This window comes from Podarcis tiliguerta (assembly GCF_965153285.1).
Source record: "Podarcis tiliguerta genome assembly, chromosome: 2".
Taxonomy (NCBI): domain Eukaryota; kingdom Metazoa; phylum Chordata; class Lepidosauria; order Squamata; family Lacertidae; genus Podarcis; species Podarcis tiliguerta.
This window is the reverse complement of record NC_139535.1, coordinates 100,941,891-100,960,767: the sequence shown is the minus strand read 5'-3', so window position 1 is coordinate 100,960,767 and position 18,877 is coordinate 100,941,891. Positions and strand designations below refer to the sequence as shown.

The 18,877-nt window shown below is 48.0% G+C and overlaps 2 protein-coding genes across 4 annotated transcripts in view; both read left to right on the top strand.

Moving 5' to 3' along the window:
* Positions 1-247: 247 nt before the first annotated feature.
* On the top strand, positions 248-13,378 carry SUOX (sulfite oxidase). The gene is made up of 5 exons (XM_083427616.1): positions 248-583; positions 3,582-3,648; positions 6,044-6,215; positions 7,638-10,172; positions 10,412-13,378. The coding sequence occupies exons 2-4, from the start codon at positions 3,593-3,595 to the stop codon at positions 9,066-9,068; spliced, it is 1,659 nt and encodes a 552-aa protein (XP_083283742.1). The 5' UTR covers positions 248-583; positions 3,582-3,592; the 3' UTR covers positions 9,069-10,172; positions 10,412-13,378.
* A 3,004-nt stretch (positions 13,379-16,382) lies between these two features.
* Positions 16,383-18,877, top strand: part of IKZF4 (IKAROS family zinc finger 4) — an 82,374-nt gene continuing 79,879 nt past the window's right edge. For 2 of the 3 annotated variants that reach the window (XM_083427593.1, XM_083427601.1), the window contains exon 1: positions 16,383-16,674. The gene's annotated coding sequence lies outside the window, so the exon portion shown is untranslated. The remainder of the gene's footprint in view (positions 16,675-18,877) is intronic. The other variant, XM_083427600.1, reaches the window with a different exon arrangement.

Here is an 18,877-nt window from a genome sequence, read left to right as displayed (position 1 = left end):
TATTTACGTCTCACAATGTTTAGTGCACATAGAATTATGTACTTTTTGAACTTCCAATAAAGATGTTTTTAATTTATTTTAATTTATTTTTTAAAAAGAACCTGGGACGCCAGCCAGGGAGGCTGAGAATCGGGGATGGAAGAATACTGTTTTCCCCCCCGCCGGCGCCTGCTTGCCCGGCCCGGCCTTGGGCTTCATTTTGGGCGGGAGGGCGGCCTCTTCCTCCGCTTGCCGAGCCGCGAGGGCGGAGCCAAGAGGGCGCAGCACCTGCGCAACAGAAAACTCCACGCGGCTCACGGGAGCATCTTCCAGGCGGGCAACGTCGGCCAGCTGGAGCTCTCGTCTGCGGCGCGCAACTCAGGTCGCCGCGGGGGATTCCGTGTCCGACGCGGCAGCTCTTTTTTGGGCCGCGGGCCCTTTAAATCTCTCCAGCTTCGGTGGGCGAGGACTTTCGTTTTCTGTCGTCGCTGCCGCCCCCCCCCCCCGCATCGATCCCACCTCCTCCTCTTAAAGGAGAACAACGCACGGCCGCCGCTGCGTCACGGAGACGGACCTTTCCCGGGAGGACCGGCCTGACTTGAAGGTGGGAGGGAAAGGAATCCATATGGGCAAGGATGCCCTGGGGGGTGAAGTGGGGCGAAAGGCGGGGGGAGGGGAGGGAAGAGCCTGGCTTTGACTGGCATCTGTTTTTTTTTGGGGGGGGGGTTGTGCTGACGCGTCCCCTGCCTCTTATGGGGGCTGCTCTTTTTTACGAGGATGTGCGTGGAAAAGTAGAGTCAACTCCCAGGAGGTCCCTTCCCCTCCACCCCTATAACATATTTGAAGGGGACACCCCCCCAGGTTATGGGGAACTCCCATTCAAATGTGCCATGTCATGTGATCGATTATGCAGGGAGGGGCTTACTTGCCTTTTAAAACCCCCCCCGTCGTCCCCCCCCCCAAATTATATTCAGGTTGGCACCCCTGAGCGCAAGGCATATCAGCAGACTGGCAAAAGACCAAATATATGTACATATCAGCGTTATTAATAGGGTTGCCAGTTTAAACAAAATGTTCCTCTTCACAATAATATTCCATTTTAAAAAAAGGATCTGGGAGGCAGCCCATTATGGTTCCTTAGAGTCAGATGTCTGTCACTGCTCTTTTTCTGTGGATGTGTCTTGCTGGCCCTGGGCCTTTTTTCTCCAGCCTCTCAGAAGCATTTATCCTTCAGCATTTTGTACAGAGAGGCTGTTTCCTAAATCTGAGGGAGAACCTCTGGCGACTTCTGTGTTCTGTAGCAGCTTTTCGTGGAGCTTCCTAGGAGACCTTTGTATGCAGGGATTGTTCTCAAAAGCCTGTGGTGTTATTATATCCATCTATCTACTTCTCTGTGGGACGCGGGTGGCACTGTGGGTTAAACCACAGAGCCTAGGACTTGCCGATCAGAAGGTTGGCGGTTCGAATTCCCGCAATGGGGTGAGCTCCCGTTGTTCAGTCCCTGCTCCTGCCAACCTAGCAGTTCAAAAGCACATCAAAGTGCAAGTAGATAAATAGGTACCACTCCGGCGGGAAGGTAAACGGCATTTCCGTGCGCTGCTCTGGTTTGCCAGAAGCGGCTTAGTCATGCTGGCCACATGACCTGGAAGCTGTACGCCTGTTCCCTTGGCCAATAAAGCGAGATGAGTGCCGCAGCCCCAGAGTCGGTCATGACTGGACCTAACAGTCAGGGGTCCCTTTACCTTTATCTACTTCTGTATTGCACAGCTTGGATATGGTGCAGTGTCGGATTTACGTATAAGCTAAGCAGGCTATAGCTCAGGGCCCCGCTCTCGGGGGCCCCCAAAAAATTTAAAGGGAAAAAAACCTGGATGTACATTTCCAAAATATAAGATAAAAAACAAATAAAATAAAACCTACATACAGCAACAGTATCTTGTGTTGTATGGGCTCCTATTTGTTATGTGCAAATGGCTTTAGATACCTATTAGGTCCATAAATTACCATATAGCATATATTCAACACAAAAAACAGCGACAATTTGTTGTTGACAAAGGACAGCTGGACATATAAAGGGCCCCATTACCTTCAGTAGCTTTGGGCTACTCATCAAACCTAAATCCGGCTCTGGGTGCACGTATAAAAAATAGTAGTCTGATCACTTTTCACCTAGTTTTTTAAAATTCATTTTCTAGGAAAGGTTATCTCTTGAGAATATTTATTGCAGGGGAAGGTGTTGGTCCCACTATCAGCTTGCTGACTTCCCTTTTAATAGACTGCTTTTTACAGCAGCCTGACATGCAGCAAGTGGCGATAAAACGGTGGGAAAACATTAACCTGTGTTAACTTATGTATTTCAGGCTGTTAGGACACAGCCAGAACCAATACAAGAGTAAAATAAAATAAAGTATGTAAGGGAAATGTCATGCTAACCAGGTCTCGCCAGGACAAGCGGGCAAATTAAGAATGAGCCTCAAATTACATTCTCTCATTTCCTTGTTAATAATTAGATTTTGTTTTCATCCAGCCGAGTAAGTAAATAATAACTGATCATACCATGTATTCTGTATGCATTTTATTAAAACTTTAAATTAAGGTCGGCATTTTTAGCTGGTCTCCAAGAAGCCATTTTGCTACCTTAGGGGTGTTTTCCTGCCTCTCTTGGCTGATGTGGAATTAAATGCCTACAACACAACCTGTACATTTTAGACCCACAAATATAAGGAGCGAAACAGGTCTCCAATATTGCAAGTAGGAAGCCTATTGATGATTAGCATGAAGGAAACTAGGAACATGTAGAGCAAAGCTGAAATAATGCAGGACACTGTAATTATATATATATATTCATAGAAGTAAATTCCCTTGGGCTTGATGGCACTCACCTCTGAGTAAACATGGGTTGGGCTGCACGTACCTTTTAATTAATAAGAATCTATTAAGAGAGAGGGACGCGGGTGGCTCTGTGGCTTAAACCACAGAGCCTAGGACTTGCCAATCAGAAGGTCGGCTGTTTGAATCCCCGCGACGGGGTGAGCTCCTGTTGCTCGGTCCCTGCTCCTGCCAACCTAGCAGTTAGGAAGCACACCAGTGCAAGTAGATAGATAGGTACCGCTCTGGTGGGAAGGTAAACGGCATTTCCGTGCGCTGCTCTGGTTCGCCAGAAGCAGCTTAGTCCTGCTGGCCACGTGACCCGGAAGCTGTACGCCAGCTCCCTCGGCCAATTAAGCGAGATGAGCGCCGCAACCCCAGAGTCGGTCACGACTGGACCTAGTGGTCAGGAGTCCCTTTACCTTTATTAAGAGAGAGGTAAATACAGTGCAGTGGAAGTGAAGTAAAGACTCTGGTTGGTTCAATAATGTTTAAAATGTTGAAAGCGAGCTTACACTTTCTTATCTCAGTTAATAATCCAACCACAGCATTCTGCACTAGCTCTGCATCTTCAAAGGCGGCGCAATACCTTGCAATAGTCTAACTTGGAGTATCAGAGCATAGACAACCGAAGCCAGACTGTCCCTGTGACAACTGAATTTCCAGCTGATGAGCAGCTCTAGAACTTGTCTTGTCTGGTGCAAATCCTGTCTGACTTTTCCTGTTTTATGTAGGTATTGGGAAGATGCTGCTGTCCAAACCCAGCAGGAATGGCTTCTGCATCCTTCACAGAACACACTGGTAAGGAGCATGGACTATTTACATCAACTCTGTGTTTCTTGCGAAAGGACATTTTGATCTTTAACTTGCTATACACGCTTGACATCTTTCCTTCTGTTCTGACCTCTCAAAATCCTGACATGGACTCAAAAGGCTGCTGCCTGTGGGGTTTTCGGCAAATGAGTCAGGCCAAAAAAATTGCAAAAGTAAATAAAAAACAATACTGTTTTTATTGGAACAACCGTCATATTAGCAAATAGAGGGCAAGCTCCTAAGTGCACAGGGCTCTTCTCTAGGGTAAGGAAGGCTTAGAGACAATATAGTAGGAAAAGCTCTAGTGTGGAAAGTGGTTGAGTTTCTTAGGAAATAAAATTTCATGGCTGACATTCCTCCCTCAGATTGTTTCTTGGTCCCAAAGAAAAGCAGAGAGGTTGAAAGGGGAAACCAAGTTTCCAACACACACAGGGAGAAAAGGCTTCTGTAATAAAAAAATGTAGTATTTTTACTAATTAAAGTTCATGTCAAGCTAGGGCCTTTTTGCTATTTCTCCTTCTCTAGCTCTACTCTATAATTTCCACTCACATTGGCAATTTAAACCCCCCATCCAGTCACATCCTACCAAGTCTCTTCCTTTCCAGCAGGCAGTATTGCTCCTGTGGCCTAAAAGGAAGTTAAAAGACCTTGCAAAAAGACCTTACCTGAACTTTCCTAAAGAGCCTTTCCAGAGTATTTGTTTTGGCTCCTTACCCAGTTGTATATGGACTCTAATCTTATCTCCAAGTGCATCACTTCCCTTTCAATGTGACTTCTGCTTCTGTGATCCTAGGCAAAGGATCTAGGTAGGGAGACTCCTTTTATTAGGTTTATAATTCCCTCTACCTTGCCTTGAGTGGGGGCAGGAGTTAAAGATTAATCACCGATTGACCTGAGTGAAAACAGGCTACCTATGCTCTCGGTGTCTAGAAATCCCAGCAAAAAAAATGTAATTATTTCAATCTCACAGGGTGGGGTGTGTCTGGTTTTTTTTAGGATTTTTGTTTTGAAAGTCTGTAAATTCAAAATGTGGGATGATATTCAACTAAACAGTTGTGCTAGCGCATGGATTAGCTGTAGCACAATGGGATTTCTACCATCTCCCCACTCGGCCCCCCCCCCACCTTACCAAACCTGCTACAAAGGGTTAGGGGGAACCCGCAGATCAGATTTAGGGGGTGCGCAGAGGAAGAAGAGGTGGAGAATGTTCCAAATTCTTTTTTGTGGACAGAATGTTTTGCTTAGCACTACGTTGAGGACAACCCTTGGGATTTATTTCTATTGAGAAAAATGTTTAGGCTGCTTAATTATAAAACTTCCTAGGTTGTACACACAATATTATCAGTAAAACACATGTAGAATCAGAATATAGATTCTTATAGACTATAGAATCAGAAAAACTGTTTGAAGCAAAAAATACATAGCTAAATGATATGTCTGGGTAGGCTTGCCGTAATGAAAAAATCAGCAGGCATCTAAAACATGGTGGTGAGGGTACCTGCCTAATGAATTGCGGGGGGCGGGGTAAAGGAGGCGAATTTGGGAAGTATATGAATGTTGCAGTTTCTGTGAGGGTAGCAGGTGAGGACAATGATCAGGTAGCTTTGCGGAGTGCTGATAATCTGCCCCACAGGAAACACCATCCTGTTCTGACTCTCTTAAGAGAAGTGGCAGGCCTGTTTTTATAAACGATTACCATAAGGCTCTAGAAAGCTTCCTTATTTTATATGTCAGGTCTGGAATTTGCCAGATAACACGCTGCATGTTGCAATTGCAGGCACACGCTCTTTTTGAGAAAGAAAAAGAGAAAGGCACCTTTGCCAAGGAGTTAAGAATGGCAGCCTGAAAGCAAAACAAACTGCACTCATTTTCCTTTCTACTTTGGCAAACATTTTCTAGGTTACTTGCCCACAGTCTTTCTTTAGGGAAGTTTAGGGAAGTTTTTAATGTTTGATCTTTTTAATATCCTGTTAGAAGCCGCCCAGAGTGGCTGGAGAGGCCCGGCCACATGGGCGGGTTATAAGTAATTAATAATCATCATCATCATCATCATCATCTTTTTTAAGTTCCCTCCCTGTGTGTGAAGTGGGAATATTGCACTGGTCAGGCAAGGTTGCTCTTAAGGGAATGTACAGATTCCTTTGATTATGTTGTTGGGATCCTGGAAGACAGACCCTGTGCCGCCATAGCAAATTATCTCTTTTCCTCCTCTGTCCCGCTCTGCAACTTATTTCTGCATTTTCTTCCCGTGTCCTTTTCCTGTATGTCTCTTAAGCCTGCAGGTAATGACACTACAAAAAACTACAATAGAACAGTGTTTTTTAACACTTCCGAAGTATTTGCTGTAGATATCTTCTAAGGTTTTGGTCTGCTTTGGTTACAGGTTGAGAGAGATGCCTTGGAGGTCCCACCCTCCAGTCTGCATGGCTTGGACAACCTACCGCAACCATGGCACTTGGAACGATGCTGGCAGCACAAGGCGCAGGGTCATGGTAGCAGCAGGGGCCGGGCTGGGCCTAGGCACCATCTTGGCTTATGGAGATCACCGTCGGCGGGTGAGTGGGGCTGCTTGGGGAAGTGGGATGTGCAGTGGGGGTTGGAAAATTCCATTCCACCTTTAGTTGCAGACATGGAATTGTTGCATGTCACAGGTCTGTTTACATACCAGCACAGCTTGCTGGGAACTTCCGTTGCGTGTATAGCTTTTGCTATTTCCCTGTCTCTCAGAGAAGACAAAGAGAGAGACAACATGTTTCTTTGTCCTGATTTATGATTAATAAATCCGTAGTTGTAGTATGCTTCCACAAGCCTCACGCCTATTCTGTGTGCGCAGTTCGCTCTGCTGACATAGTGTGCCTTGGCTTTGAAGCCTGGGTCGCTGATATATGTCGGAGCAGAGGCCGATGGGTCTTCGCAGCGGGACAGCTGGAAGGAAACCACCCAGCTGGGGCTAGCCAGCTGGCCTTGCGACTGACCCTCTGCATGCCGACAGTGGGATGTGAAGAAAAGAAGAGCTAAACGTTGAGAGCTGGGCTGTTGTACAAAAAAAAGGTCTTGGCACTGTGCCTGAACTTAAACTTGCAAGCAGCAAGGTGGGAGATGATAAACGTAAGTCTGCCATCCTCACTTGCAGCTCCCATAAAATAGTATTCCTGGGCTTATTGCCTCCAACAGTGGAGATATAATGTAGCCATTTAGCTTGTACAGTCATACCTCGGGTTGAAGTTGCTTCAGGTTGAGCGCTTTCGAGTTGCGCTCTGCAGAGACCCAGAAGTAACGGAATGCGTTACTTCCGGGTTTCGCCGCTTGCGCATGAGCAGACGGTCAAAATGACGTCATGTGCGGAAGCGACGAATCGCCAGATGCAGGTTGCATTCGCTTCAGGATGTGAACGGGGCTCCGGAATGGATCCCGTTTGTATCCAGAGGTACCACTGTAGTCCATTGATCCTCCATTAATTTACCTCATCCTCTTTGAAAGTCATGGAAGTTAATGACCTTGACTCGGCCTTATGAAAACAAACTCCTGGATATAGCAATGTCTGAGTGTCTTACCAGACCCAGGAGGCGTTGTTAAAGGCTGAACAAATAGAGACGCCTCCCGGGAAACGTGGACCCCTTTCTTTAACAATGTTAATAACCAAAATCAAGACCTTCTTATACTAACTGCTCAATATTCTCAGTGGAGGGGCTACTTTAAGTAATATGTTTCAATGTGTAAGTGTATGTCTAGAGACAATGGATAAAACACACACTCTTAGATGTACTGCTGTTTCGTGGTGATTGTGTTTGTTTTTATTTAAAAACCAATTAAAAATTGCTTAAGAAAAGGAAACAAACTCCATAGTTCAACTGTGGTTTGACAGGCTTCTTATGTAAATAAGTGAGGCTCTTTGACCATGGCAAAAGGGTGCTAAGGGCTGCAAAGACCCCTTGTTTCTCCTTTCTTAATGGCTTTCCCCTCTTGCTTCCCTACAGGCAGCTGAGCCGGAGACCCCAGCGCCCGCAGCTGGACCCCCGTTTCCGGTCTTTACCCGGAAGGAGGTGGCTCGCCACAACAGCGAAGCGAGCCGGGTGTGGGTGACCTACGGCAGCGACGTTTTTGACATCACAGACTTCGTAGAGGTGCATCCTGGAGGCAAAAGTAAGATCCTCCTGGCGGCGGGGGGCGCTCTGGAACCGTTCTGGGCCCTCTACGCCATGCACAAGCAGGAACACGTGCTGGAGATCCTCCGCGGGTACAAAGTGGGGGAGCTGAGCCCCGAGGAGCCTCCGCAGCCAACCCCGGGAGACCCATACGCCGATGATCCCCAGAGGCACCCCGCCCTGCGGATCAACACCTTGAAGCCCTTCAATGCAGAGCCCCCCCCGGAGCTGATTGCCGAGAACTACCTGACTCCCAACGCGCTCTTCTTCAAGCGCAACCACTTCCCCGTGCCTGTGGTGGACCTGGCCACCTACCGGCTGCAAGTGCAGAGTTCCGGCGGGCGGACGATGTCCCTATCTCTGCAGGACTTGAAGAGGAGGTTCCCGAAGCACGAGGTGACCGCCACCCTGCAGTGCGCCGGCAATCGCCGAGCTGAGATGAACGCGATCAAGAACACCAACCGGCTGGGCTGGGGCGTCGGGGCCATAAGCAACGCGCGCTGGGGCGGGGCCCTGCTTCGGGATGTCCTGGCAGAAGCCGGGTACAGACCCGGCGACAAGGGGCACGTCTGCTTTGAGGGGCTGGATAAGGATCAGAGCGGCACAGTTTACGGGGCCTCCATCCCTTTCAAGAAGGCCATGAGTCCCGACGGGGACGTCCTCCTGGCTTATGAGATGAACGGGGAGGAGCTGCCCCGGGACAACGGCTTCCCCCTCCGAGTCATCGCGCCGGGGATAGTCGGCGCTCGTAACGTCAAGTGGCTGGCCCGGATCACGGTGGGCCCGGAGGAAAGCCAGAGCCACTGGCAGCAGAAGGACTACAAAGGATTCTCCCCTTCTGTGACGTGGGACAACGTGGACTTCTCCAGCGCCCCTGCCATCCAAGATATGCCTGTGCAGTCGGCAATCACCGAGCCGGGCCCGGGTGCCTGCGTCTGCCCCGGGGAGCTCACGGTGAAGGGCTACGCTTGGAGCGGAGGGGGGCGAAAGGTGATCCGCGTCGATGTTTCGCTGGATGGTGGGAAGAGCTGGCACGTGGCCAAGCTCACTGGGAAGGAGCAGCTGCCTGGTCGAGCCTGGGCGTGGCAGCTGTGGCAGCTGGACGCCTGCGTGCCCGAAGGCACCAAAGAGCTGGACATTGTCTGCAAGGCTGTGGATGCCAGCTACAACGACCAGCCCAACACAGTGGCGCCCATCTGGAACATTTTGGGAGTGCTCAACAGCGCGTGGCATCGGGTCCACGTCAGCGTGGGCGAGGAGTAAGAGGCTGAGTCGTGCCTCGTTGCCTGAAAGAAACAAAGGGTCTTGGATTGTGGTTGTTCTGCTCCTTCTTTCTTCCGAGAGTACCTTTGCCTACATCCTCTTGGAGAAGAGATTAAGCATTTGTTGTCACTCTGTAGCTGCTGCTGAGCTACAGCTTCCATCATTCCTGACCATCAATTTTGCTGGCTGGGACTGAAAGGAGTTGTAGCCCAACGAGAGCTGGAGGTCACCACCTTGGCGAGCCTCGTTCGAGATGGATGAAGACCCTTTTACTACCTCTTCTCTAATCTCTCTCTCTTTTAAGGAAGCCCTTCTGCTGCCCTTTAGAATTCCTTGTGTGTTTGTTTCTCGAGAGGCGAATGTTTGCAACCTTCGCTGAGTTGCCTTCATTATCTCCTGCGCTCTGCTCCTCCTCCTCCTCAGGATTGCTTTCTTGTGGTTCTTGCCGCCGTTACAAGAGCTGTTCCCTCATTTCCCACCCCTGCTGAGAAGACACGGTCGTGGGTGACCAGATGAAAAAGGAGGACAGAACTCTTGACTCTTTTGAAGAGGTGATTTCAGCAGCGGTTTACACGTTACAGGAGCCCTTTGCGTCCGGCAATCTAGCACAGTTTTCTATCTGTAAGGAAGGGTTCTGACAATCGCTTTTGTGAAGCACTTAACTCTCCTTTTCCTGGCAGGACTAAAAACACAGAGAGAATGGCTACTCTGCTTGCACATAAGAATGAGATTGGGAATAAAGGTAGTTTGCTCACATATGGGAATCCAGGTTTAGGAAAACAGCATACAAAACAGAGGCATTGTGTGTTTGTGTGTATACCGAAACTAAATTTGAATGCTTTGGGTTTCCTACAACAGTAGTTGTAGGTCAGATTGCACCTGATCATATGGGGAGCTTAGATTTGTGTGTGTGTGTCCAAGGAATTGGCTTTCTCCAGGGGCAATTCTCTCCTACCATGAACACTTTGTGCCTTCTCTATATGTGTGTCTGTGTGTTGGTGTGTTTTTTGGGGGGGGGGAGGTGTTAGCCATGAAGCATTAAAATAGCATCACAAACTTGCACGAAAACAGTCATAGATAAAACAGTGTAACATTCAATTTACCGTATTTTTTGCTCTATAAGACTCACTTTTCCCTCCTAAAAAGCAAGGGGAAATGTGTGTGCGTCTTATGGAGCGAATGCAGGCTGTGCAGCTATCCCAGAAGCCACAACAGCAAGAGGGATCGCTGCTTTCGCTGCGCAGCAATCCCTCTTGCTGTTCTGGCTTCTGGGATTCAGAATATCTTTTTTCTTGTTTTCCTCCTCCAAAAACTAGGTGCGTCTTATAGAGCAAAAAATACAGTAATTTCAGGAGTTTTTTTAACACCCACTTTTCGGAAAAGAAAAAAAAAGCCCTGGGAAAACATTAAAGCTTTTTTAACCTGCTGCCCAAAATATTGTAATGTAGACAGGGCACCACCAAGAAGCACCAGTGCTTCTGAACTGTGCCTGGAAATGCACTGGGAGCCAGTGCTGTGCATTTCAGTGTGTACCACCAGCCACACCGTCCAAAATTAGGTGTGTGTGTGTCCCCACCGTCATTGCTGATCATTCCCATCAGATTAGGACATCGTAGCTGCACCTCTTTTCTTTTTGCAACCTGCGCCTGTTCAGGGCACTGCCAGCACCTGCCACGCACAAAAGCAGGTGTACACAGTAAGTGCCTGGAGAGATTTTTCCACTTGGATTTGTGAGTTTACGTGACACTCACTGTTCTCTTGGTACCCCGGCATTTTGTGCCAGTTCTTGCTCTGACGTTTCAGGGTGAGGATTGAAAACTTCGCTATGGATGGATCTGGGTGAGTCTCCAAATTGCCCTCCCCAAGTATCTGAAGTGGTAATTGGAGGCCGGATTTGGAGAGCTTTGGCGAAATTAATCGCATTCCAGACTGGAAACACTGCCTACTAGCTTGTAAGCATCCCCCCCCCCCTTTTACAACACTTGCCAAGCTTCAAGAATCCGGTTTAGAGAGGTTAGGAAAAGCTTTCGTCACACTATAAAAGACTTCTGTATCTATTCAGGGTTTTTGTCCTTGTTTTAATTTGCTGCTTCCCTCTGCTGGCCATGGTAGAAAATGTATTCATCTCATTTGCTTTCTCTACTTTGCCTAGAGTTTCCATGATGACCTGTTTGAGGCAGTGTACAAAAATGCTAAGGGATTCCTTCACCTCCTCCCTTCCACTAGTGCTTGGGATTGCATAAGGGGTGGGGCAGGCAAGAGGATTTAATGGGTTGAACCCTGTCCAGGTGCCTTCATCTCACTGTATGGCTCCAGGAGATTATCTTCCATACCTCCAGGTCCTGTAAACTCTTTAACAAAGCAAGACAATGGGGTGGTTGGTTTGCAACTTCAACATGATTCAAATGGTGCTGGGTTACAGCTGGAAAATCAGGATATGCATGTACACCAGGGATCTCCCATGTTGCTGGGTTCCAACTCGCATCATCCCTCACCATTGGCCAAGCTGGCTGGGGCTGATGGGAGTTGGAGTTCAGCCACATCTGGAGGACTACAAGTTCTCCATCCCTGGCACTGTGCGCAAAGCGCTTCCTGCGCAAGTCCCAGTCAGCCCAAGAGAGGAGGATGACACCTGTTGGTTTGGAAGGCAAATTGGCTATTCTAGACTGCAAGGAGCTGGTGAGTGCCTGTTCTGTCCCCCCACTTGTGGTAAAGGTAAAGGGACCCCTGACCATTAGGCCCAGTCGTGGCCGACTCTGGGGTTGTGGCGCTCATCTCGCTTTATTGGCCGAGGGAGCCGGCGTACAGCTTCCAGGTCATCTGGCCAGCATGACTAAGCCGCTTCTGGCGAACCAGAGCAGCGCCCGGAAACGCTATTTACCTTCCCGCCGGAGTGGAACCTATTTATCTACTTGCACTTTTGACGTGCTTTCAAACTGCTAGGTTGCCAGGACCTAGGAATGAGCAACGGGAGCTCACCCCATCGCGGGGATTCGAACCGCTGACCTGATCGGCAAGCCCTAGGCTCTATGGTTTAACCCACAGCGCCACCTGTATCCCTCCCATTTGTGGTAACAAACTTCAAAGTGTGTGGGGGGCAGGGTGTGAGGAGCCTTATCAGGATCTGCCTCACAAGCCAAATTTGACAGGTGGGGCTGACCAAATGCCAAATCGCCTGACATCACAAATGACATTTTGGGGCTTTGAAGTCTGGAGGCTGCTTCAAAGCACCTCACTGGCAGCAAGGCACTGCTAAAGCGAAGATTTAGCACTTGGCTGCCTCTGAGGTTATTTGAAGTCCCAACATGGGGACTTCAAAGCGTAGCCAAACTGTGTAGGATTTAACTCTCCCCTCCGCAGGGGTTAAAACCTGCTCAGTTTGGCAGGATTCAGTGCAAGCCCCTTCTTGATTCGGGAAGGGATTTGCATTTAAACCGCTGCTAAGCAAAGGGAAACGCCTGGCACTTTTAGCAGGGGTTTCCCTCCTTAGTGCACACAGAAAACATTAGCGATAAGAGAGCCAATGGGAACTCGTCACAGGCTATAGTCAAGTTGAAGTTTATCTGTTACAACAATTGGCTTGCAACCTCTCCCTAGCCTTGCTGTTCTGCTTTATCCCAAATTTATCAGGTGAAGTTTTCCACCCACTTAAGAGCAAGACTTGAGGACTCTGAGCTGTGAGGCATAAGATGGAAATCAAGCTCGAGCAGTCTGTTCGAAACATGGTCGTCAACAGGCTGGTTTCCTAGAGCAGGTGTCTGGATGTCAAATGCTCTCTGGTAAAGGTGGAGGAACCTCTCTGACTTTTTGCGTGGCTGGAATGTAGCCCAGTGTTTCCCAGACTTGACTCTCCAGCTGTTTGTGGACTACAGTTCCCATCATCCTTGACCTGCTAGTTAGAGATGATGGGAGTTGTAGTCCAAAAACTGCTGGAAACCCTGATGTAGCCTACTGTACAAAAGTAAGAGCTACATCCAATGATCCGCCCAGTTTTGCCTCTGGCCCACCCCACCACTGGCAAGCACCCCTCCCCTCAAAGGCTGTACACAAGGGAACATGCCCTTAAGATGAAAAAGCTTCCCCTTTTGCATGGGGAAGGAATGAGTAGTTCTTAAAATCAGATACCTTTTAATATCTCCACACTGCACAGGGGAAACTATAATATTTTTTTACTGTGTAATGGCTCCTTCTGCTCTGTCCTCATTTGAAAGCTGATGAGTGTGATAAAATAATTGCATTTGTTCTGTTAATTTTGCATAGGGTAAGAATCTATATTTTCTAGTAGTCCTTAATAAACGCTCTGGATTTTATCTCTCTTCTTTTTGTTTCCACCTGTGTTATGTACATCTCTTCTTCCTTGCTGCAAGGTTATCTGCAGGTCCATCTCTTGCTCTGCTTTTGAACTTCATTCAGACATAAAAGCTCGGGATAAATTAACAATGCTGGCATTTGAGAATTCCACGCCCAATGGGAACCACCTGTAATCTGAAACGCTCTTTAATTTGAGGTAAATCCGCTTAATTTCAGGGGAACTTGCCTTCAGTCTGCAGTGTGTATTCTTATTAGTTTAATCTGTACTCTGCTCTTGCGACAGGCCCCAGTTATGGAAACCACAGCCATAATTATATAATTATTGGGGGTGCTGTAGCACTAGATTTCCTGCATCAGCAGGGGATTGGACTAGATTATATCTTAACGACCCGTCCCCCTTTCTGATTCCATAAAAAATGGTATATGTACTTTGGTAACTGCTTGAATGGGATACATCTAAAGATGAATGGGAGCTCCCTGCGCAAGGACTTGCAATGGAGCCTTCTCCCCTCTCCCCCCTGAAATTGGCTTGGGGGTATCATGAGGGGCGATTGTTCCATCTGGCATGCTGAAATGCCTGCACAGAAGGAATGTTCAGCATAGTGCAATGTCACACCGGCTCTATTAGGTGTATGTCAGTTGGCAGATTGCTTATAACTTAATTAGTTTACATTTCCTCTCAACTATTAAATTTGTCAGCTGACCCCATTGGGGTCTCATTTGCAGGGATCCGCTTTCTATCTTATTCTTGTCCGGACAATCTGATGTTTGCTTCTCACAACGGCGAGTTAGATGCCACTAGGATGCAGCCAGGGCACGATGAGGACAATAGCCAGCTTCCTTATTTACTCCCCCAGTAACTGGTATTCAGTAGCATAACAGTGGTAGAAGTCAGCTGGTTCTTCGACAAGGTTGTAGTGGGCCTGCCCAGGATCTAGTGGTATATCAAGTGTGAGAGGGTAGCCTTGAATGCGACACAGGGCTGGAATCCAGTGACTCTAACCTGATTTAGATTGTTGCTGACAACCTCAAGTCTAGTCAGCAAGCTTGCAGCAACGCAAAAACCTCAACTTGAGCAGTGCTGAGCTAAACATAAAATCGGATGGAACATAACGCCACTGAATAAAGTTTCCTAGTAGGCTCTTGCAAGGGGAGCTGGGTAAGTGTTGAAGTAGATGATGAGGCGATTGCTTCTGCTCAGAACATTTCCCACCCCCCACAAGGACAAATTTTGCAGGTTCGTGCCTATGGATTAATTATAATGAAAATAATAATGATTGCCTAAGTAAATGAGGGGTGGTATGCCACAATTTTGAGGACAATGGTGATTTTGTTCCCTGACCAGCATTATTAGATGGTGTGTTGTGTTTGATGTGCATCTTGCATCCAGATCAAAGAGATTCTCAGAGCCAAAGGTAATTTGGTTCATGTCAGCACGGATTCTCTGTCCTATTTACATGTGGGATAAAGGGCTTTAATTAGCTAATTCGTCAGCTGCAAGCTCAAAAGAGGACCACATTAGCACACGCAGGGTGAAAACAACCAAATTTAATGTGTTCCTCAGACAATGCTGCCAGCTTCAAAGAGAATTTTAAATTAAAATCGACTGGACGGGAAATGACAATTTGAAAACTATTATCAGCCTTAGGATGAAGAAGTGCTTCATCCTCCCCCCCCCCTAAAAAAAACCCCCATGAAGCGGTTCCATCCTGTGTGTTACATCTAGGGGAACCCACAGTCCCTGTTGCAGCAGGAGGAATTATAGGTCTCTTGCAAGCTAGCTATAACCAGTAATTTGTGCTGGAAGCTAGAGCCACAGGAAACCCTATGCCTCTTCATCAGCATCACCATTAATAATAATAAATAACTGCTGGTTACTTAAGCCGTTGTGCCTTTGTGTGTTTGTTTGGGGGGGTCTGTTCTTAGACTGTGTCAAAATGTAAAACGGAAATAACGGGACCCGTGAAGAATCTGGAGACCTACAGTTCATCTAAGCAACCTTCTCCATCGGCAAGTGTAGGGAAGGGCTAGGCTGGGTCCTGCCAATTTATCCCCACTGGTTTGCTCCAGTACTTTATATTGTTGCTAAGGGTATATATGATCCTATGCCTGCTTACTGGGCGGTTCCAAATAAATCCCACTGAAACTTCCCAGGCTTTGGGTCGTTAAGGGTGAAGCTGCAAGCGTACTTACGTCTGAGCGAAAGTAGGATAGGATAGAGGTAGGATAGAGAGTGAGTACTTAATAAAGGCAGACAGTTTATTCGTTACACTAAGAAAACAACAAATACTATGAAAGAAAATCGGCAAGGACGTTCCCACGCGCGTCGGAAACAAATCGGTCGTCCCTGCTGGTGGTGAAACAGGCAAAAACACACTATCGATACCCCGCGTGCAACATATTAGTTCCTTCGGCACCTCTAGAACCATCATTATCGCGATTTGCAAGGACTGGAATTGGGGAAACGGCAGGACCCGCCTCGAAGTGTCACGTTGCATTAATCGCTGGCTGGCGACCGGGGGGCCGATGCAAGGCTAATAATTGCTGTTAATTTAAGATGCAAGGCTAATAATTGTTAATTCAAGATGCAAGGCTAATAATTGCTGTTAATTTAAGATGCAAGACTAATTGCTGTTAATTTAAGATTGGGGAGCAAATTGAGGGGGTCCCCCGATCGGCGAATATTCGGACTCCCAGACAGACACGCCCCGACACCCCCAGTATCTCCCCTTCGCCAGCGCTCTGAGCCGATGCTCTCGGCGTTCAGCTTGTGCCCCCTGCTCCCTCTCCTCCTGAGACCGCCATCGATACGCCCGGCGTTCGGATCGTCCCTACTTCTATCCAGGCGCCTCCGTGCTCGGCCTGCTTCCCTCCTCGCCGCCGCCTCCCCCAGCGACGACCCTTCTCCCCCCGCCCATCAGTTCCCGTATCGACTCGCTCGGTTCTCTACCCGCTCCTCCTTGCCTAGCCTCTCAAGCCTTCGCTCGATGCGCTCGACGCGCTCCCTCTCCCACCACCCCCTGACGGAATGATGATGCCCTGGGCGCTTTCTTTGACCACCACTCGAGCCTCTCGACGCTCGTCTCCCCGCGCCTGTCGCCTAGCAGAGGGACCGGAAGTGGCTCGGGGAGGGGAGGGGGGCTCGGTCCCTCCTCAGGTGAAGGCGCTGTGGATGGAGCCGCCGTCGCGGAGCCATTGAGCCCCCCTCCAGCGCCCCCCACCCCCCTCCCAGCGGCTGGGCCGGGGGGGCCCTCCCCACGGCGAGGCGGCTGGGTCTGGAGCCCCCCCGAGTCAGGTGAGGAAAGAGAGCGGCGGGCGGGGGCCGGGAGGGAACAACGAGCAAAGCGGGGCTGAGGCGGGAGGTGTCTCTGGAAGTGGGGAGTCGGATAGCGGAGGGTGAGGCAAGGCGAGGGGGAAGGAGTTGGGGTGAAGGCGCCGAGGGCTCCGAGGGGAGCGAGGAGATTCCTCTGTGGGCAGAGGGGGAAAGTGTGCGGCGCTCTGTCAGGAGCAGCTCTGTGCGAGAAGAGGTGGTAACTAAGGAACAGCTGGCTGCAGGGAGAAAGGCGCAAACTTGGGCTGCGCCTTTGCAGGAGCTAATAATAGAGGCTTTTCAAGAAGGGCCCGGCCAGGAAGTCGAGCCCCTGGGCTAGGAGCACTAAGAAGTTCAGCTTCGTCCTGAGTGGCGGGAACGGACTGGAGGCGGTTGTTTCGGGATGGTGTCTGCCATACGGGTTGGAGAAGAAGCGGGACGCAAGGAAGGAGAGGTACCTGTCACTTCAGGGCAGTGTTACTCTGAACGTGCTGGAAACAGCAACGAAATGCAGGCTCGTGTCTTGTGCCAGGCTATGGATTTGAATCCTATCATTCAGGTTTTGAATAGGTTTGGCTCCGTATTGCCCGTGCACCTGTTTTTTATCCACACACATGGTCCTGGCCACACACACACACACACAGAGAGAGAGAGAGAGAGATTGTGAGTGTTGTATTCTGATGGGCTGCCATGAAGTCTTTAGCAAAAGGTACTTTTCTCCCTGAGAAAGGCTTCTCTGTTGTACATCGTTGAGTGTAGTTGCCTCCTCTAATGCATCCCTTACTATGCATCAGTAATCGAAGGTGAAGGAGGAATTGATAGATTTGGGAGCATGCTTGTTTACTGTACTCTTCTGACTGCATACTTCTTGCAGAGAAGAATCTGAATGAAGACTTAGAAGCCTGGTTATCTGTGGTTACCTTTGAAAGGAAACAAACCTTCTCTATGATAAGCTTTGCTAGTAGCCTGGTTAGTTTAAATTCCAATCACTTCCCATTTCCAGCTCTTGCTAAATTAAACTTTTAATATTTCCCTTGTACAATGAGACTAGTATATTTTTTCCTGGGTGGTTGTATGTGTGAGAGAGCAAGAGAAAAGTAACAGGAATGTGAGTATCTCCCCTAAAAATGCAGTCTAAAACTGAAACAAAAAACACTCTTTTGCTTGGGGAAATGTGGAAAATTTTAGGCTTATAGTATGAAAAGTTCATTTTCACTGTTTTGCTTCAGTTGAGTTTCTTCTACACTAATATATCAGGATTTACATTTTTGGAGTACTGTTTTCTTTATTCAAACTACCATAGTATCATGCTAAGAGAAATACTGGTAAGCTGTAATGGGCATCTTGTTCTGGAATTGAAGGACTGAATTCCAGCTTGCCTAGCTCCCAAATTTGGCTGCTTTTGCACCTGCAATGAATAGAGGAGGTGTGGAGTTTGAGAAGGTGGAACTATACTTAAGAGAGCTGGGTGTGCTAAAGTAGGACAATTTGTTCCACATGCTCTCTTCTCTGTGTGTATGAACTTCCTTAAAAATATAGTTGGAGTTTTATTAAGTATGACACAGTTGTGCAAGAGTTTCTGACATTTTTAGTGTGTTATTAACAAGGTTATGTTGAAAAGGTGTCTGCCATGCTTTTCCTGGCATGCATTTGGATTATCAGCCTTAATTTTCTATTGCTTCTTTATATTTATGAAGCGGCAAATTCTCTAAATAGACAGTGTTTGTTGGGAGATGTGTAACGTTGAGTTATTGGATCCCACCTAGCAGAGTCTCAGAACCAAGCTGACTCTCATTGTCATGAATGCAACAATATACACCTGAAAACGTTATTCATGGGGCAAAATGTTCTTTCCAAGTCCGTTGAGGCTCATCAGATAAAGGCAGGACTTCATTCATTCTCTAGCATATGTTTAATGCTGCTAGACATGTATCAGGCCAGTGAATCTTAAGAAGGTTTCAAGTTTCTTAGTTTGGTGCATTTAAGTCACATGAGCTGGCACTGGCTTTGTAGATAGGCTTTTTATCCCCAAACTGGTTGTTAGGTTTCAAGACGAACTTCTCTGCTGACTTATTCAAATGGTGTAAAGTGCAGGGGTAGCCCGGGATCTGTGCATTAGAAACCATGCCACTTTCTAAGCCATGGTAGTTCCTTTGTCTAAAGGGAACAATGTTCTTGTTGCCCACTT

What these genes read in the sequence shown, in the direction of transcription:
- SUOX (XM_083427616.1), top strand. Translation starts at nt 3,593, where the DNA reads ATGCTGCTGTCCAAACCCAGCAGGAATGGCTTCTGCATCCTTCACAGA. An exon ending in ATCCTTCACAGAACACACTG is followed by an intron (nt 3,649 to 6,043) that starts GTAAGGAGCATG and finishes CTTTGGTTACAG; the next exon opens with GTTGAGAGAGATGCCTTGGA. An exon ending in ATGGAGATCACCGTCGGCGG is followed by an intron (nt 6,216 to 7,637) that starts GTGAGTGGGGCT and finishes GCTTCCCTACAG; the next exon opens with GCAGCTGAGCCGGAGACCCC.